Source organism: Acomys minous, assembly GCF_964271855.1.
Source record: "Acomys minous genome assembly, chromosome: 2".
NCBI lineage: Eukaryota > Metazoa > Chordata > Mammalia > Rodentia > Muridae > Acomys > Acomys minous.
In genome coordinates this window covers 143,452,281-143,472,636 of record NC_140484.1, presented here as the reverse complement: position 1 = coordinate 143,472,636, position 20,356 = coordinate 143,452,281, and the positions used below count along the sequence as shown (strand labels likewise).

The 20,356-nt window shown below is 46.4% G+C and overlaps 1 protein-coding gene across 1 annotated transcript in view; it reads right to left on the bottom strand.

Moving 5' to 3' along the window:
• The window catches only part of SPON1 (spondin 1), a 284,780-nt gene that overhangs the window by 203,439 nt on the left and 60,985 nt on the right, over positions 1-20,356 (bottom strand). The window contains exon 3 of the mRNA XM_084772987.1: positions 4,616-4,749. Within this exon, the coding sequence (XP_084629113.1) occupies positions 4,616-4,749 (134 nt within the window). The remainder of the gene's footprint in view (positions 1-4,615; positions 4,750-20,356) is intronic.

The window sequence follows — 20,356 nt, the reverse complement described above, 5'->3', positions numbered from 1 at the left end:
CTCCCTTGGTCTTAGACCTAGGGGAGGGGACTAGGGTGAAAGCAGGAGGGAGGGAAGAAGGGGAGGATACAAGTGATGGGATAACAATTGAGTTGTAATCTGAATAAATTAATTAAAGAAAAAAAATGAGGCACTGAAGTGAGCAGAGCTATGCGCAGATTTTGCTTTTCCTGAAGTAACAAACCACACCATTGAGGAAACGCACCAGTCAACAAATGATGAGGTTCGGTTAACTCTGTGAAAAAGACTGCTTTCTGACTCCCATCTGTGCTGCCCTCTCTGGGTTGCTTCTCCAGAGAGCTGCCAGCCTCCCTCCCCGCGGCTTCCAGTGGACAGAAGCTCTGTATGGAAGGCCTACACATTGCGGGTGGAGCGGGGCCAAAGGAGGAAGTAGAGAAAGCAGCAAGGCTGGGGTCTCTGTGAGGTAACGTCAGGCTGCTTCTCTCAACAAAGGCCTTAGCTCTGTCAGAGGCGAACATCACATCACCCTCCCGTGACTCCCTTTGTGCCTTCAGACTGGGGTAATCTGGGTCTCCCTCGCTGTGACTCTTCCCAAATAGATGGTTCAGGCAACTCTCCTCTGGCACCTCGTTTTGAGCTGAGTGGGCCATGCATTTTCTGTTGTGGCCTACTGATACAATGTCATTAACAAAGTTAAACTCTAGGAAGATAAGAAGGCAGAAGCCTATTTTAAAATCTGTAAGAATACAAACATAAAATATTTTTTAACCTTGAGTACAGGAAAGTTATGTTTTGATAAAGATGTAAAATTTAAATTTCTAAGGGAAAGCACAGATGCATTTTTCTTCTTTTCTTAACAAAATGTCAAGCTTTCCCTCCATTTGTGTATATGTGGGGGAAGGCACAGAAAGAGTATTCATGTATCTGGGGGCACAAGTATACGTTCAAGAACTTGTGTAAGTGCATGTGTAAAGGCCAGAGGTTGGCATCTTACATGGTCTTTTAACCTTATGTACTGAGGCAGGGTGTCCTGATGAACTTGCCCGTTCAGTTGGTCTCACCGCCCAGCTTGCTTCAGGGAGCCTCTGTCTTTACCTCTGGAGCGCTGGGACTGATGGAGACCTATATGTGCATGAAGCGTTCCGTGGGTGCCGGAGACTCGAACTCCAGTCCTCGCAACTGCACAGTAAGCACTTCACCACCTATGTCATCTCCCTCCCAATCCCTGAGTTTCAGACATTTGAAAGATAAAACACTAATGATCAAAGTTAAAAGTAAAGCAGAGATAAATGCCTGAAACTTTTTTTTTCGTAAAATATTACGGCATAGACTGCATAAAGATCAACGTAAGTGTAAATCATAGATACAATTTAAATATAAAATAAAAGTAATATATTTTGAAAGTCTGTACCCTTATATATAAACTATATAAAATGTATCTTGTCCATCCATCCATCTATGTGTTCTTCAGACAGGGTCTCATGTAGCTCAAGCTGGCTTTTATTATGCAACCATGAAGAATCTTGAACTTTCTGATCCTTCTGCCTCCATAAGAACCCTAAACTTTCTGATCCTTCCACATACACCCTCCAAATGCTAGGGTTACAGGGATGTGCCACAACCCCTGGCTTTAGGGAAAGTATTTTAAAAGCACAGGTATGGTTTTTAAATAAAAAAATTAAAGCTATATTCTAATATTTATTTTCTGTCTCTCCCTCCTTTTGTGTACTGCTTGAAAGTTTCCAGTGTGACTGTTTATAACTCACCTATAGGATTATATGTTTTTTAAACAAAGAACGGCGGCTCAGATATCATTCCTTCAGGAGAAAGGAAGAGCAAGGGCTCTCGAGTTGCCTTGCTCCATCCAGGGAGCCTGTCTCCTCACTTAGCCAAAGCCTGTCAGGGAGCTGGATGTGCAGCGGGGTTCCTGGCACATCGGCCGCTTGTCTTCTCATTCCCATTCGACCCGTGAGATGGCACAGGCCTGAAAGCATCCCATGCCTGGATATCCCCAAAAGGTGAGCAAACAAGGCTTCCATTCCCTTTGTCAAAGGCGTGAATGAACAAGCCACATATGTTTATTGTTAAAACAGGAAAGCATACGTTCACATATGTTGGCTGTCAGTGGGTAAACCCAGGATGCCTTTCTGGATTCCACCAGAAGATCAAATATCTCTGGTTTGTGAAAACAAGAAGGCAGAGGACACCAAGGAAGTGGGCCAGATAAGCGAGGGCATTGAGGACAGAGAGACTCTGCAGAGCAGCCAGGCTACCATGTACTAGGGGGTCTGAGAACTAGAGCGCGAATCCTGGAACCCAGTCTCCAGGCTGAGAGACTGCATGCATGCAACAACAATGGCCAGGGAGCCTCTATCTTAGGACAAGAGTCATGGCATTGGGACACGTCACGTCCACTCTAGCACCTCAGGCTGTACTCTGACCGCCAAGTCTCCACTTCCCCATCACCCCCGCCCCTGCTCTCAATTTAGGGCCAACAAGAGAAGCCAAATGTACCCCCCACACCAACCACCCAAGATCCTTCACGTCTAGTCATCCCCATGGCAACAACCTCTAGGCAGAGCAGACCTGAAGCCTTCCATGACTTCCCCCCAACCCCCACATCGTTATCAGCAGCTCTCAAAGGTGGTCCAGAGCAACCGCAGTGTGGGTCTGCATGTCCACTTTTAGCAAATGAAGCAAACACACACACACACACACACACACACACACACACACACACACACACACACACGGCCTTGGGGGAAGTCAGGACAGGTACATAGCTGGGAAAGTCCAAACTCCCATCTCAATGAAAAAAAACCATGCACATACTCTTTGCGACAGGGTGATCTATAGCTGAAGCTGACCTTGGCCTTCTGGTTTTCCTGGCTCTACTTTCTAAATGCTGGGATGACAAGCATGTGCCACCACACTGAGCCAAAAAAGTAAGTGATGCCTCCGGACGCTTGGACTGGAGCCCTGCCATCTACTCAGGACCATTTGTCTGCTTGAAATCCTAAAATTCTCATCAATCAAAATTGGCCTTTAAATCTACCCCAAATGATTGGTGCCATAAGAGAAAGGGGGAAAAATTAAAAGGAGGCTTCTTTGGTAAGTTTGGGACATGCCACTGAAACGATTAACAGGTTTGTTTGTTTGTTTGGTGTAGGACTTTGCAAAGCCTTCAACCATGCTAGTACGTGTTAGCATCTGAAAGACGGAGATCCAGAATACGGCATCTAATAAACTTATTTGACTATGAAAATAATTGCCTTCCTCCCTATCTGTTTATATCTCAAAAGCTATCACTTTGTGGTTCAGAAGTCTGGAGATGCACCTTTGAGACAATGCTGTCTTTTAGAGGAAATGATTCTGGCTGACTAAAGCCCTGCCCTCCGCCCTACCTTCACCCCCAGTAGCAATTCACCCAGAGGCTGCTCAGGAGGCTGCCTGGGAAGGGGCAGTGGAGAGCAAGTATATCTTATTTTGAGATATGGTCCAGTGTAGCCCAGGCTGGCCTCAAATCTGCTCTGTAGCTAAAGCTCACCTGGGGCACCTGACCCTCCTGTCTCTCCCTCCAAGCGCTGGAATCAGGGGTGTGCAGTGCTTATGGCGTCTGCAGTGCCCTAGCTCCTGCACAGGGCCTGGTGCATGCTACACAGCATCTACTGACTGAGCTGGAAGATAGCTTTGTAAAGGAGAACCTGGGCAAATGGAGGCATCAGGTCAGCCACAGCAGGTTTAAGGATGCTAGTTAATGGGGATCCTTAGAACCCTAAGGAAAAAAAGTCAAAGTCCTGTTGGATATATTCCTGTCTGATATATTTTGATGCTAATTTCTGCTTGCTGTCTTTTAATGTACCCCAACTATTGCTGTGTAGCCTTGCCTAAAGACTTATACGTGTTTGACCAATAAAAAGCTAATACACCTGGGCAGGCAAATGGGATCGGCGTGACTAAGGTTCACCAACTTTGGAGACAGAAAGGTTCTTGGGAAAGGAAGCAGTCAGAGATGGGAAGAGGATCATGGGAAGGAGATGAGAGAGGAAGAGGAGACAGAAGGAGGCTACCGCCATGGGTTAGGTGGAGTAAGAAGCACAAGGCCAGCATGGATGGAGGATTTGGCCCCGATGCAGAGCATTAGCAAGTGTTTGGGATTATGGATGGGATGTAGTCCAAATAGAAATTACTAGAAGCAGATGGAATAGGATAAAGACTGGGAATTAGAGGATGGCTTACCTGCCTTGTCCCAGGTAAAGGCTTATTCTAAAATACATCAGGTGTATGTGTTTTCATTGATCGCTAACGGGTTAGAAAATATCGCCGTAATAATAATTAGCCTAATAATAAACATTTATTAGACCATATTTCTAAATTAGCCTCAACAAATTCTAAATGGGGAAGTCAAGCTTATATTTGCCCGGTTGGGTTATGTTTTTCTAGCCCACTCTAGCGTCATTATCTCTATGAGCGCAGAGTGGCCACAAGGCTCATCACATTGGATGACGTCAGAGACAGGTGACTATGCATTCAGAACGGAGAAAAGGGAAGACCCAGAGAAGCATTTGCCCCCAGAAGCCACGCCTCTTCCTGCGGGCACACGGGAAGTCTTTGATAACTGCAGGGCACTGGGGAAAAGTCCTTGCTCACTTACTTCAGAATCACACAGCCTGTCCCTGTGGGTGGCGCTATCCAAAACACCTGGATCCGCGTCCTCCTCCGAGGAGTGCTTTCAGTGACTGCCACGGGGCAGTTACTCATAAACTGGGTCTCTTCTTCATCGATGATCTGTGAAAACCAGGGAGAAACGAACATGTTAAAAGGCAGCAGCCTTGGGAGGGGCGGTTGCACACGACTCTGGGGACTCTGAATTGACTCTTGATTTTATTTCTAGACCTGTCATTTCGCATTAGCAGCCTTTGATCCTCGGGCTCCAGAACAGTGTCTGACAGAGTTCCCAGCACAATATGATTACAAAGCTGGCACATCTGTACTCTCTGGGCCCAGACCCTGAGCCAGCACTTGGAGGAACCAACTGCTAGGGGATAGCCTGGCTCACAGCTCTACAATCGCCTGGGCATGGCCTGCCTCAGAGGTGGAGGAGGCTGAGGAGGCTGAGGAGGCTGAGGAGGAGGGTGACTTGCAGATACGTTATGACTGGACTTTGTTGCCGAGCTGCAGTTTTAGAACTTGGTTAAAATGTTTAAAAGGCTGTGTGTAAAGCCAGGTGCGGTGGCGCACGCCTTTAATCCCAGCACTCGAGAAGCAGAGGCAGGTAGATCAATGTGAGTTCGAGGCCAGCCTGGTCTACAAAGTGAGTCCAGGACAGCCAAGGCTACACGGAAAAACAAAACAAAACAAAAAGGCTGTGTAGAGGAAGTGCAGCAAAACACAGAAGTCCCCTCTGCTTCCTGCGATGCCCAGGTGAGTTTGCAGGACACCACAGACACGACTGCAGCCTTCTCATTTCTCCACATCATGTCACCCAGCCCTCCCGCCTGCTTGTCTAACCCCCTAGTGGAAGAATGTAAGACCCTGTAGTAAAGCCACAGTAGCCAATGCACTTGCTGTCTTCATTTCTTACTATTTCATGTGTTTTTCTCATAACTTTTAGTTAATTTCAATCCCTATTACTCTCTCTTGTCTCCTCTCCCTCTTCCATGGGAAACCCTTCGTTCCAACAAGCACCTCTCCTACTTTTGTGGTGTGTGTGTGTGTGTGTGTGTGTGTGTGTGTGTGTGTGTGTGTGTGTGTCCGCTGGGTTTAATTAAAGTCACTTGCATGAGCATATGTGGGAAGCTATATACCTAAGTATGAGAAACTTATCAGTGGTTTCCCCACTGTCTTAGTCAGGGCAATTAAACACCATGACCAAAAGCAAGTTAGGGAGAAAAAGATTTATTTGGCCAGGCGGTGATGGCGCACGCCTTTAATCCCAGCATGTGGGAGGCAGAGACAGGTGATCTCTGTGAGTTGGAGGCCAGCCTGGTCTACAAAGCTAGTCTAAGGCAGCCAGGGCTGTTACACGGAGAAACCCTGTCTTGAAACACCTAAAACAAACAAACAAGCAAACAAACCCATTTATTTGGCTCACATTTCCACCTCGTAGTCCATCACTGAAGGAAGCCGGGAAAGGAACCTAGAGTTTCAGTGCAGAGGCCATGGTGGGGTTTTGCTTACCGGCTGGCTCAGCCTGCTTATGGAATCCAGGACCACCTTTCCAGAAGTGGCACCACCCACAATTCGCTGGGCCCTCCCCCATCAATCACGAATTAAGAAAATGCCCTACAGGCTTGTCTACAGCCAGATCTTATGGAGGCATTTTCTCAATTAAAGCACCCTCGTCTCAGATGACTATAACTTGTGTTGAGTTCATATAAAATTAGCCAGCACAACTGACCCTTTATCAACTGGACACACAAACATATCGGTGTTAAGCCACAACCTTTTCTTTCTTGTTCATCTGTAAGCTCACACACTAATATTAACATCAAAATATAAAATATTCCAACTTTTAAAAAATTTTAAAGCAGTCTTAAAAATTCAAAGATGTAAAAGTTCAAAGTCTCTTTAAAATACCCAAACTCTCTTTTAAAATCCAAAGTCCTTGTAAAACTCCAGCATCTCATTAAAAGTTTAAAATCACTCAACTGTGGGCTCCTGTACAATCAAAAATAAATTAAACTTCAAAAAGGAAGAACCGGGGCGCAGTCACAAACTGAACAAAGTAAAGCCAAACGCCAACTGTGAAAACAACTTGATGTCCAGTGGTTGGGCTCTTCTGGGCTACTCTAAAAGGCTTGGGTCACCTCTCTTGCTCTGCCCCTCTGCAGCACCCTCACTTCTCTGGCTCCGCCCCTCTGCAGCACCCTCACTTCTCTGGCTCCACCCCTCTGCAGCACAGACAGCTTGTCTTTTTGGCTGCTGCTCTTGGTTGTCACATGTACCAGCATCTCTCATGGGGCAACTGGGCTGCACTTGCCTCCCCTGGGTTCTCTTCAGGGACTCCAGCCCTACCACACAGTGCCAGGCCTTCATGCCTTCAAAACCAGTACCACCTGGGTAACCTCCACACTGCTGAGTTCAGCTGCCAGCAGGAGGTACAGCCTTGGCCACCTGTGGAACTCAGCTTCCGTAAGCTAAGTCTGAGGAAACACTTCCCAGAGGACTTCACCTTGGCCATGTTGCGCTCTTCGTAACCACAGCCCTAGCTGACCAGCACCACAGACTCTTAACTCAAAATAGGAAACCATCTTGATAGAGTCATTAAGGGACGTTCAAACTCCCCCCCCCCCCCCCGAGACTTCCCAAGCCAGGCCTCCATCTTCTGCAGTGCTTTCAGTAATCTTATCTTCTAAGCTCACACAGAACAGCTTGTCAAAGTTTGAACGCTCAATGGCTTTTCCAACCCGAAGTTTCAAAGTCCATCCACAATCCTGTCAAACTACATGGTCAGGTCTGTCCCAGCAATACCCCACAATCCTAGGACCAACTTGTCTTTAGTTAGGGTTACTACTGCTGTGATGAAACACTGTGACCAAAAGCAAGTTGAAGAGGCAAGGGTTAATTTGGCTCACACTTCCACATTGTAGTCCATCACTGAAGGAAGTCAGGACAGGAACTCAAGCAGGGCAGGAGCTGATGCAGAGGCCACGGAGCTAGGCTGCTTACTGGCTTGATCCTCATGGCTTGTTCAGCCTGCTTTCTCACAGAACCGGGGCGGACCACCTGAAGAGTGGCCCCGCCCACAATGGGCTGAGCCCTCTCACTTCAATCACTAATTAAGAAAATGCCCTACAGGCTGGGTTTCCACCTGACCTTACAGAGGCATTTTTCTCAATTAAGATTCCATCTTCTCAGATGACTATAACTTGTGTCAAGATGACATAAAATTAGCCAGCACAGTCACTGAAAATATCACAACCAACAATTCTTTTTTATAAATTGTTGGATTAAATTTTATATTCTGTTGAGTTTTTAATTTTTTGAGAAATTTTGAGAATCATGGGGATTATATCATTTGCACCACACTTCCATCCCCTTCAACTCTTCCATGTCTCCCCTCAACTCCCTCTCAAATTAGTTCTTTAATTATTCACCAATTACTCTGTTTTTTTCTGATTGGGGAATTATTAATTATTGATTTGATCTCTTTAGTAGACATAGGTCTGTTTCTTCTGCTAAGAGCTTTGGAAGGTTATGTCTTTTAAGGAATCAGACTGTGTCAATCGAGGTTATCAAATTTGTGGTTATGAGCTGCTGACTTTATTTAAGATATTTGTAAACCCTGGATCTGGAGTGATGTCCATTCTTCAGTTTCAACAATTGGTGTCTTTCTTTCTCAGACTGGTTGATGGCTGTTAACTCATTAATCTTTTAAAAAAACAAAAACAAAAACAAAAACAAAAAAACCTCACCAGATTTGGGACTTGTTATCTTTCTCTACCAAGTCCATATTTTAAATTTCATTGACGTCTACCACTTTAAAATATTACTTTTTTTTTTTTTGAGGATGCCCCAGATTTCATTTGCTATAATGTTTCTAGTTTCTTAAGGTAAAAGCTCACACTGAGTTTTAGATCTTTCTTAAAAAGGTTCATTCAATGCTATACATTTCCCTTCAAGCCCTGCTTTTATAACATCACACATATCTTGGTAAGCTGTGTTTTCCTGTTTGTTTATTTGAAGTATTTAAAAAGTTCTTCTTAGAAATGGCCTATTTCCTCCCGAAATTTGTGGACAAATGGATGGGACTAGAAATGATAATACTGGGTGAGTTAACCCAGAAGCAGAAAGACTCACATGGTATATACTCACTTATAATTGAACACTAGCCAAAGAGGCATGTCCCATGACAGTCTTCACTTACCAGGAGACTGGGATAGATGTGAGGACATCCTACTGGGACTCTATGTAAGAGAAATATAGGAGATGGGGAAATAGAAGGATCCAGAGGGTCCTAGAAACCTATAAGAAAAACATCATGATGGGTGGATAGGGAACGGGGGGGGGGTGTCTGCTCAAACTATTGCACTAACCAAGGACAATACAAGAGTAAACATCGAACCCCTACTATGGTCTACCCAATGGACAGAACATTCTCCACAGTTATGTGGAGAGCGGGGACTGACTTTGACATAAACTCTGGTGCTCCATATTTGACCACCTCCCTTTGGTGGGGAGGCCTGGTGGCACTCAAAGAAAGAATAATCAGGCTATCAAGATGAGACTTGGTAGCCTATGACCATATGGTGGGGGAGGAGGTCCCCCTCGGTATTAGACCTAGGAAAGGGGGGATTAGGGTGAAAGCGGGAGGGAGGGAGGAATGGGAGGATACAAGTGATGGGATAACAATTTAGTTGTAATCTGAATAAATTAATATAATTAAAATTAAAAAAAGAAATGGGCTATTTCTTCTCCAGTGTTTTAGGGTTTTCAAACTTTTTGTTATTGGCTTCCTGCTTGATTCTAGTGTGAAATGGGCATTGTCCTGTCTGGTCTTTACATTAGTGAAGGCTTGTTTCAGGGCTCAGGATGTGCTCTGCCTTGGCAAACATCCCACATACTCCTAAGAATACAGAATGTACTGTTTTCAGGTGAAGCAGGCAGTGATGTCAGTTAGCAGGCACGTGATGGTACTGTTGAATTCAAGTAAGTTCTCGACAGCCGCTCTTTCCCCAAGTTCCTGGATCTGTCCACTCTTGCTAAAGGTGTGTTGAAGTCTCCAGCTACAGTAGGGGTTTGGCTTTTCTTTGAGATTTTAGCCTTGAATGCTTTTGATGTTCTGTGTTCAAATACATGGGAAGCCTGTCATATCTATCATCTTTAAGAACTAGCTTCTTTAAGTTTGTGTAATGCTCGGTTTTCTCATAATGAGCATTCTTGCTCTGACATTGTCTCTGACTAAAGGTTCCATACTGAGCTACTACTCTCTGCTCTCTTTTGATTAACACTAGCATGGCATGTCTCTCTTTCATGATCTCTGCCTTTTAACTGCTGCATTTAGATCACTGACATTTCAAGTGATTAGCGGATTGATATATATATATATATATATATATATATATATATATATATATATATCTATGAATTATCCTTGCTTCTGTCCATTCTTCTCTTTTTCTTCTTTCTGAGACTTTAAGCATTTTAACAATAAACTTTTTTTTTTGAGACAGCGTCTCACTATGTGGACCAGGCTGGCCTTGAACTCACAGAATTGCCTGCTTTGCATCTGCACTGCTGGAACTAAAAGTGTGCACGACCATATCGAGCCAATACTGAACATTTTTTAAAATTCCATTTTCTCTCTGTTTGTAGCTGAACAGTTTTAATTCTTCCAAACAACTGTTCTGTAGGCTGAAGAGATAGATTAGTGGGTAAGAACATGGTTTTTAAAGGATCAGGACCTGAGTTCGACCCCCAGCACCCACATAAAGTTTTGGTGTAGTGACACACACCTGTAACCTTAGCATGGAGAGGACAGAGATGGTGGACCCCAGAGCTTGCCAGCCAGCTCGTCTATCTGCAGCGCAGAGCTCTAGATCAAAATGAAAAACACTGACAAAAATCTACAGTGGACAGATATAGAGAGTGGCAGACACCTGCTGACCACTGGCCTTCCCACACGTGCATGAATGGACACTTGCGCGCGCGCGCACACACACACACACACACACACACACACACACCAAATATTTTTTTAAAAAAAACAACCTTGTTTTTAATGGGTATCCTATAAGTTGCAATATACATTTAGAGTTAATCAAAATCCACCTTCAAATTACAGCAGACTGCTTCACAGTGCTGTAAGTGCTCCATAATAACAAAATGCTCTCAGTTCCTCTCTCCCACGCTTCATGTCACTATTGTCATTCATTTCAGTTAAACACAAGCTTACATATGAGCACACACACACACCACACACACCACACACACACACACCACACACACCACACACACACACACCACACACACCACACACACACCACACATACACACACTACACACACACACTACACACACCACACACACCACACACACACCACACATACACACACAACACATACACACACCACACACACACACACCACACACACCACACACACACCACACACACATCACACACACCACACACACACACCACACACACACACACCACACATACACACACCACACACACCACACACAGACCACACACACCACACCACACCACACACACACACCACAGACACACACACCACACACACACTACACACATACCACACACACACAACACACACACCACATATACGCACACACCATACACACACACACCACACACCACACCACACATACCACACACACACCACACACCACACCACACATACCACACACACACACACACCACAGACACCACATATACACACACACCACACACACACACACCACACACACACACATCACACATAACACACACACACACCACACACACACACACACACACACACACACACACACTGCTGCTGCTTTTATTCTGAACCAATTGTCACCTGTTAGATCAGTTAAGAAGAAGAAGAATGTTTGCCTTTCGCATTCCTTTTCTGGGGCTCTTCTGAGCTGTGTCACTTGCCTTCTCTCTGAATACCTTTTAAAAACCATTTTTAGAAATGCAGTTCTAACTGGAAACAAATCCCTTCAATTTTTATTTGTCTAAGAAAGTCTTTATGTCTTTGCTTTTTAAGGACAGTTTTGCAGGGTACAAATCCCAGGTTTGGAGTTCTGCTTTTGTTTGGTCCCCACCCCCCACATTTAGAACATGTGTTTCCCTTCATCCTTCATTCTTTCTTTATTTTCTACTTTCCTTTGATTTGTTGTTATTTTGGTTTTATTTGTGTCGTTTGTTTTTAACACAGGATTACACAGCCTGGGCTAGCTAAAGGCTTCCTGCTTCTGCTTCTGAGGTCTGGCATGTGGTACCCAACTTAAACATGCAGCCACTCTCTTCCTTTCTCCTCTTTTCTCCTCAGATTCTCACTGTACATATTTTGTACCTTTTGTGCTCATTATAAAATTATTAGATACTGGGCTTTTCCTCTTTCCTCATTTCTCTCTCTCTCTCTCTCTCTCTCTCTCTCTCTCTCTCTCTCTCTCTCTCTCTCTCTCTGTTTTTCCTTTCCCAAGTTCCCAAAGATGTATCTCTAAGCTCAGAGACTTCTTCCTCAGCCATGTTGCCTGCTAGCAAGTCCATCAGAGGCGTTCTTCATTTCTGTTGCACTGGTTTTGATGGCTAGCCTTTGCAAACGTTCTTGGGGCCAGATTCCCATTGCCTTCCCACACCCTGCTTATGTTACTCATCTGTTCTCACAAGTTGTGCTTTTAGCATTTTAATTGCGCTGTTTTAAAATTTCTACTCTAATTCCAAACTTCCTGCCATATCTAACTCTATCCTGACACTGTTCAGTCCCTTGGGAATATGTTTTCTATCCTTTAACGGGCCTTGCCCTTTCCTGTTGGAAGGCAGATGTGATGGATGGGGTCAATCAAGCTGCCAAACATAGGACTTTTGTGGGATGTGGGAAGAAGGGAAGTGGTCAGCAGTCCCGTGGCTGGGTCCCCATCCTTTGGTGAGCCGGTGACCCTGGGTTAGGAACTTCATCTAAACATCGAAATGTTTCCCCTCTTGGGTGGAACAGGGGCTTAGAGCTGGGTATCCTTCTTGCATAGGGTTGCCATAGTTCCCCCTACCAACAAGCAGAATAAAAAGAAGCCTGCCTGGCCATTACAAAATGCTGGATGCAGGAGACATATTCCTTCATTGTGAGAGCTTGAGAGATCTTCTGGCATAAACTCAGAAAAGATGATGGATCCTTTTCATGTCTGGGTCTCTCCAGTGTTTCTAGATCTTAGAAGGGTGACAGGGAGCCCCCCAGAAATTGATCTGCCACAGGGCAGGTTTTCCTGCCCTGGCCAAGGTTCTCATGAAGACCTTTGCTTTGTTAGGTGGTGATTCTGTACCCTTGCTTGACTGCCTCTTTGCTGTTAGGAGCAGCAGTTGGTTCTTTCTCTTGGTCCTGTCAGGCTGTAATAGTAAAATCCCACAGGCCAAGGCTAACAAGCACAGGTGGTCCATTTCTCATAGATCTGGAGGCGGCAGGCCAGGATCAAGGTGCTGTAGGTTGAGTGCCTGCTGTTCACAGAGAGCACCATTGCACCACAGCCTCCCTCCGTGGAGGGACAAATAAGCCCCCTCAGACCTCGTCTAAAGGGCCCGAATCAATTCCAGATGGCTCTGCCCTTGTGATCTAACCATGCCCAAAGTCTTTCTTCTAATACAGACAAGTTGGGGAGCAGAAACTAGCATGTGAAATTTCAGGGGTTACAATCACTCAGATGCTAGTACTCTTTTTTTTTTTAATTTTTATTATTTATTTTTTTAACCTCTTTTATCTGCAGGTCCTCAAGAACTTGAGTTGTTTGTTTTTGTTTCTGTGCATTCAGAGTGGACCATGTGGCATCTTTCAGCTTCGTACATACCAAAACCAGCAACCAGAAGTCACCTGCTTTTAATGGCTCTTCCTCTGCTTTTCTCCCCCTCTCCCCACCCCCCCCTTTTTTTTCATGCAGAATGACTGTGTAATTTACTATCCAAATCAGAGAAAGGAGTACTTTCTGCAGTGCTGAAGATCAAATCCAGGCTCTTCCACATGGTCACCAAGCATTCTGCCACCGAGCCACACCCCCCTCACCCCCAAAGAGCTGTTATTTATGGGTCTGGGCCAACAGACAAGAGGGCGAACCTAACTCACGGATTACAAGTGAGTTTGAGGTTTCCCCAAACTCGCTTGCTTCTGGGCTTTCTACTCCGCTCTCCCATGCCACCATCCTCACATTTATTGTAATGCATTCCGACACCCGGGAAGGCATGGCAAGCCTTCCTTTCCTGCTCACCTTCATCAGCATATGCTAGCTCCTTGTGTTTTCACCCTCAAAGGGTGTGCGCATGCCCCTTATGTCGTGGTCATTCTATCTTTTTAGTCTGTAAAAATTAAAAGAAAATCTTTGTGCTGTCTCACAGAGCTTTTGAATCTGGTCAGTGGAGTCCAGGCTTACTGTCTCCCACACTGAGTCGGCCCTGCCACGGCTGCATACACGTGGCTCCCACGCCGGATCTGCCCTGCCACAGCTGTATACACGTGGCTCCCACGCCGGGTCTGCCCTGCCACAGCTGCATACACGTGGCTCCTACGCCGGGTCTGCCCTGCCACAGCTGCATACATGTGGCTCCCACGCCGGGTCTGCCCTGCCACGGCTGCATACACGTGGCTCCCACGCCGGGTCTGCCCTGCCACATCTGCATACACGTGGCTCCCACGCCGGGTCTGCCCTGCCACGGCTGTATACACGTGGCTCCCACGCCGGGTCTGCCCTGCCACGGCTGCATACATGTGGCTCCCACGCCGGGTCTGCCCTGCCACAGCTGCATACACGTGGCTCCCACACCGGGTCTGCCCTGCCACATCTGCATACATGTGGCTCCCATGCCGGGTCTGCCCTGCCACATCTGCATACATGTGGCTCCCATGCCGGGTCTGCCCTGCCACAGCTGCATACACGTGGCTCCCACGCCGGGTCTGCCCTGCCACAGCTGTATACACGTGGCTCCCACGCCGGGTCTGCCCTGCCACAGCTGCATACATGTGGCTCCCACGCCGGGTCTGCCCTGCCACATCTGCATACATGTGGCTCCCATGCCGGGTCTGCCCTGCCACATCTGCATACATGTGGCTCCCATGCCGGGTCTGCCCTGCCACATCTGCATACATGTGGCTCCCACGCCGGGTCTGCCCTGCCACAGCTGCATACACGTGGCTCCCACGCCGGGTCTGCCCTGCCACAGCTGTATACACGTGGCTCCCACGCCGGGTCTGCCCTGCCACAGCTGCATACATGTGGCTCCCACGCCGGGTCTGCCCTGCCACATCTGCATACATGTGGCTCCCATGCCGGGTCTGCCCTGCCATGGCTGCATACATGTGGCAAATCCCATCTCATTCCCAGTCACAGCAGAGGTTTCAAATGTTCCTCCGGGCCTCGTCTCTTCTCTCCCACTCTTATCCTCTCCCTCTCAACCATCCCGAGTTACCTGAAAGTGCCGTTTCTGTGTTGACAGAGACACATTCTTTCTTTTGCAAGTCTGCTTTGTTTCCCGACACCAACACTTGTCCCTTCTCCTCTAGCCCAGATTCATCACTTGACGCAACCGAATCCTTCCGCAGTCAACCTCTTAATCGCATTCCATTCTCCCCCACCCCATACACCCCGGTTGTGATGTCACCTTTCTTGTCTCCGTCGTCGTAGCCAAATCACTTGAATGACTTGACTAAATACCATCACCTCCTGCTCACTCAGTCTTAAAGCCAGTCCTGTGTTCCCTCGGTCACGCTGTCAACATGCCCCCGCTAAACGCTCTGCCAGGCTGAATCCGGCTGACCCTCCGCCCTGCTTCTTACTCCGTCCCTCACCCACTCTGCTCTGCGGCTCATCTCCCTCTGGCTCTCTCTCTTCCGACTTCCGCATCTACTCACCCTCCTCCACAGGGCCTTCAGTTGCTTCAGGCTCAACCCCTCTCCCTTCTGGCCTTATTCTGTCTCCGCAGGCGCTCTCCTTCAACTTGAGGCTGCAGTTGCTACCTCGGTGGAAGGGCTCATGAGTTGACATTTCGAGTCTTGGCACTCTCTCTGAGCTCTATGTTCGTTTAACATTCTAGCCTTTAGTTCCATTTACCCTGGGATTTATTTACACACACACACACACACACACACCACACTCACTCACTCACCCCAAAGCCACCTTGTTAATAACCGATCTTATCATGTTGCCTCTGATCTGGTCCTACCTCAATTATGCAATTCGGAAACAGTAAGTGTCCTCCTTGGCTCTGCCATTGCTTCCTCTCCCACCACCCGAATGCTATCTAATCTCCCAGACGGCGCCTGTGACTCTCCAACCGTCCTCCCTATTCTAGCGCAGGCTACATGGGACGGATACAAACCCATTCTCCCACAGGGAAAGCCAGAGGAACCTTCTAAAGCCACGCCCTCCTACAGTCCATGCCACAGCTGCCCATTGCTTCCGGAGTCGAGACTGGCATCCTGGAGAGCGCGACCCTGCCCTCCTACCCCAGAGCCTCACCGGGCTCCTTCTCTCTACTTGTATTCTGTTCTTTCTTGGCGTCTCTGCTGGTGTGCTTCCTCCTGCCATGTTTCCTCAGCACTTAGCATGGTGCCTGGCACACGTGAAATGTGCCTTTAAGAACAGTGTGTGCAGCCAGACTCAGGCTCAGTGGGAAACTGGGTCCAGCCATGGTAAAACTGCGCGGTATTTACATATAATGTATGTACGTCCTTTCACATAACTTACTCATCCCTAGATTGCCTGCCATACCTATATAATGGAAATAGTTATTACAGACTATTGTTTAGGAAATAGTAACAAGTTTGCATATGTTTTACAATTTTATTTTTAAACAAAATATCTTTGGCCCTCAGTTGGTGCAGACACGGATGGCCAGCTGGACTTACCTCCTCCCTTTGGTTGTGAGGTTCCTGCGTCTCTGTCTTGGCCACAGTCTTTGCCTCAGCTCCTTCCATTGCAATTCCTGGGAATTCTGACTTGGCATGTTTTCTTTCTTAGACACTGTTAATGACCTTGACACTAGCCACAGCAGTAGTATTTGTGCTTCCTTCTGGTAAGAGACTTTACTGTATTGCTTCCATTCCCCTCAGACACACACACACACACACACACACACACACACACACACACACAAAATAATAACATTTTTTGGGGAAGCTGCTATAGCGTAGACAAGTCAAATCACTTGTTCCAAATCCCAGAGTGGCAGAGCCTGGCTGGGCTGGAGCACAGGGCTCCTTGGCTGCAATGCCCACTCCTTCCTCTACACTGACCTCCGTCCAGGGCATTGTCCCTCATACGTTAGACAGGAAGTTTCTTTCTAGTCAGGCTTTGTCCCGTGGAAACAAATACATAAGAGGAGCTCACAACTGAACACCCTGCTCCAAAATACCCAAGTGCTTAATTAACATAAATAGCCTTTCCCTTTATATTTTCCTAAAAGGGACTCAGGGCGCCCATGCAGTTTTATGGATTTCTAAACAATATAAGTTTTGGTGGTGGTGGTGGTGGTGGTTTGGTTTGGTTTGGTTTTTGCTTTTTTTTTTTTTTTTTTTTGGATTTGCACAAATGAGACTTCATTTGCTCATTGTCACAAAAACAAAAAACAAAACAAAACAAAACAAAAAACTTCTGAAGAGGCTCTGAGCCCCAAGTCTTTTAAACCCTTCAGCAGATTCTGCTTGATCACACTGGGAAAGTCAAAGGCATCAACTATTTCATTAGAATCTACTGTATGCCAGGTGTTGAACATGGTCGGATCGCCTTGCCCTTGGCATGGAGCTCAGCGTGACCAGGTCTGGACTCTGACCCAATGCTCCCTAACCAGAGCCTCGTTTGGTCCACTGAACTCTGACCAAGACTCCAGGTGGGAGAGAAGACCAAGGCCCCAGCCCAGGAATCAAACAATGAAGACTGTTTTCTGAGCTACCGAAGCCACCTCAGGTAAATATGGCTGTTTATCCTCGATCTCAGTGGCCAGACGGTAATTAAGCATTGAACAGAAGGAGCTGTTTCCTTGGATTCAGAGAACATTCCCAACAGCGCTTTGCTCCTCAAAAAATACCAGCATCTTCCAAAACAGCCTTGGATCTGCGCTAGCCCACTCCTCTTTCCACAACCCTAACTGACTTCATGCTTCAGCACTGTCCCTCCTGGATCTGGGAATTCTAACCCTAACTGACTTCATGCTTCAGCACTGTCCCTCCTGGATCTGGGAATTCTACCACGTCAGCGCATTCCAGTTTGTGTTTCTTTCCTCAACACCGAAGATGAGAAAATTAAAACCTATTATGTCGGGCAGTTGAATATAATGATGGGCTTTTTATTGTTTATTTTTATTTTCTGTGCATTGGTGTTTTGCCTGTCAGTATGTCTGTGTGAGGGGGTCAGAAGCCCTGGAAATGAAGTTACTGACAGGTGTGAGCTGCCATGTTGGTGCTGGGAACTGAACCTGGGTCCTCTGGACCAGTGCTCGTAGCTGCTGAGCCATCTCTCTAGCCCAGTGATGGTTATTTTTATTTCCTTTTATATGTTTTCTATTTTCTAAATCTTCTATAATGATAATATATTATGTTAAGTGATACTTTTAAAAGGACAGCACTAAAATATTCTTAGGCTTACATTTCTGTTTTATATACAGGTCAGATTATCTGTAAGTTTAAAGTCATTCTGAGAAAGGTTTTGATGGTAAGACAGCTGCTTGGCTTCCCTACCAGAGACCTAGATCTCATGCTGTGACCAGCCTCCAGGCCGTCAGCTGAGGCACACACCCACCAAGGTCTGTGTGTGTGTATTCAAGGTTTGATTTTTCAGGACACTCTTACATCTATTGTTAAAGCAACTGGCTGAGGATCTGGCCTTGAATGGGCTCTTTCAAGTATTAAGGACATTCTGTCTTTTTTCTTTTCAGTGATGGATATTGAATTTGGGCATTTAGTCTCTGTCACATCTCCATCCCGGGATATCCTAAGCCACCTTATCAGCATGGCTTCCAAGGCTTTCTGCTGATCACAGCCTTAGTCTTGATCACGTACCATATCTTTCTGAAAGGTAAAGCACGGCCTGCTTCTATGCTCAGGTATCTGTCCCTCCCTCATCCCATTTATCTTTCTTTCCAGATGCAAACAAATAATACTAGTTTCATGAGCCTAATCCTGACTCCTTCCTCAACTCTGGCTTCTTCGTCCTGACTTACCATGCCTTCCTAGTGCAGCAAACACAGCTTTGAGAGATGCTTGGCACAGGAGCCCAGATGAAGCCACATGTGTTCTAACAGGCCATGTGACGACACACTTAGGGGGACTACTATTTATTCTGTTGTTGTTCGTTTGTTTTTGCTTTTTTTCAAGACAGGGTTTCTCTGCGTCGCCTTGCCTGTCCTGGACTCACTCTGTAGACCAGGCTGGCCTCGAACTCACAGAGATCTGCCGGCCTCTGCCTCCCTGAGTGCTGGGATCACAGGAGTGCACCTGGAGGTGACTACTATTCAAATGTCCATCTTGGTGGCATAATAGACACCTCCATCCGGGAAGCAGAGCCCCCCAATATACAGATGAGGGAGAGCAGTCATTACCACAGGATAACTAGGGGGCATCAGACCGTCGAGCGTCGAGCGAGAACTATCTCCACAGCAGGAAACTGTCCCTAGGAATGTGGGCTTGGAGCATGGCTCAAGTATAGAAAAGTTGACTGTGATCAAGAGCAGCTTCTGCTGCAGGGAGCTTGTGGTGTGACTAAGAGGACAACTCAGGAGCCCAGTGATGAGGGACGGGACATCTTGATCATGGGTGCCTGGCAGGGACAGTGGTATGACAATCCCCAGGTGCTAAGAGTTGCCCCTTAAACAGACAGCTCTTGATTCTGTGTTGGCATGGGTTATAAGTAGGGTCATTAGTCGTGAGGACACGGCGTTAGAATTTCTAAACGTGACCTTCTGAGTCTGGGGCACTGTCAGGGCACTGACAGTCACTGACAGGGATTGGAAGTGAGGCAAGATGTGCCCTGACACCTAACTCCAGCATTTCGTCTCTGGAGGAAGGAGGGGCGGGTAGAACAGAAACCATATGAGTCAGTGTTTTATAGTCAGGTGAGATTAGATTTAAACAGAATTCTGCCACTCTCCGGGTGGATGACTTGGGCCAAGCCTCGGGAAAACTCATCAGTATTCCAGCAAAGTGCAAACGGTAATGGCCGCCTTGCTAGGCTGGAAATAGTTTTCATAGCACCCAAGACATATGCCCTCAATCCACTGTAGCTCTTTTTTCCTGGTGAGCACCCTTCTCCTAACCAGGCTTGTTCTATGTCTCCGAGAGCAGGAATTCCCTCAACACCAGAAACTGAACAACCCAGAAGACATCTTACGTAAAAACAGGAATGACCTCTATTCTACATTAGCAGGATCCATTCATTAAAGGCAGATCAGAAGGCGGAGAAGAGAGAAGAGGAAAGAGACATTACTTGTGATTGTACCACCCACACCAGTTGTTGACATTTTTGTGTCTGTCTTTTCAATTACATGTATATGCTATATGTATGTTTCATATATATGTATATATACATAATACACATATATATTTCTAGATGCAGGATTATACTGCACTTCCTATCTCATAATCTGCCCCTCACATATCTTTTAACCCATTTTTTAAATTCTGCAATATATCATCACCATCTTTCTTTTCCATATAATACATAATCTCAACAAGACAGTTCATGGCTGAAA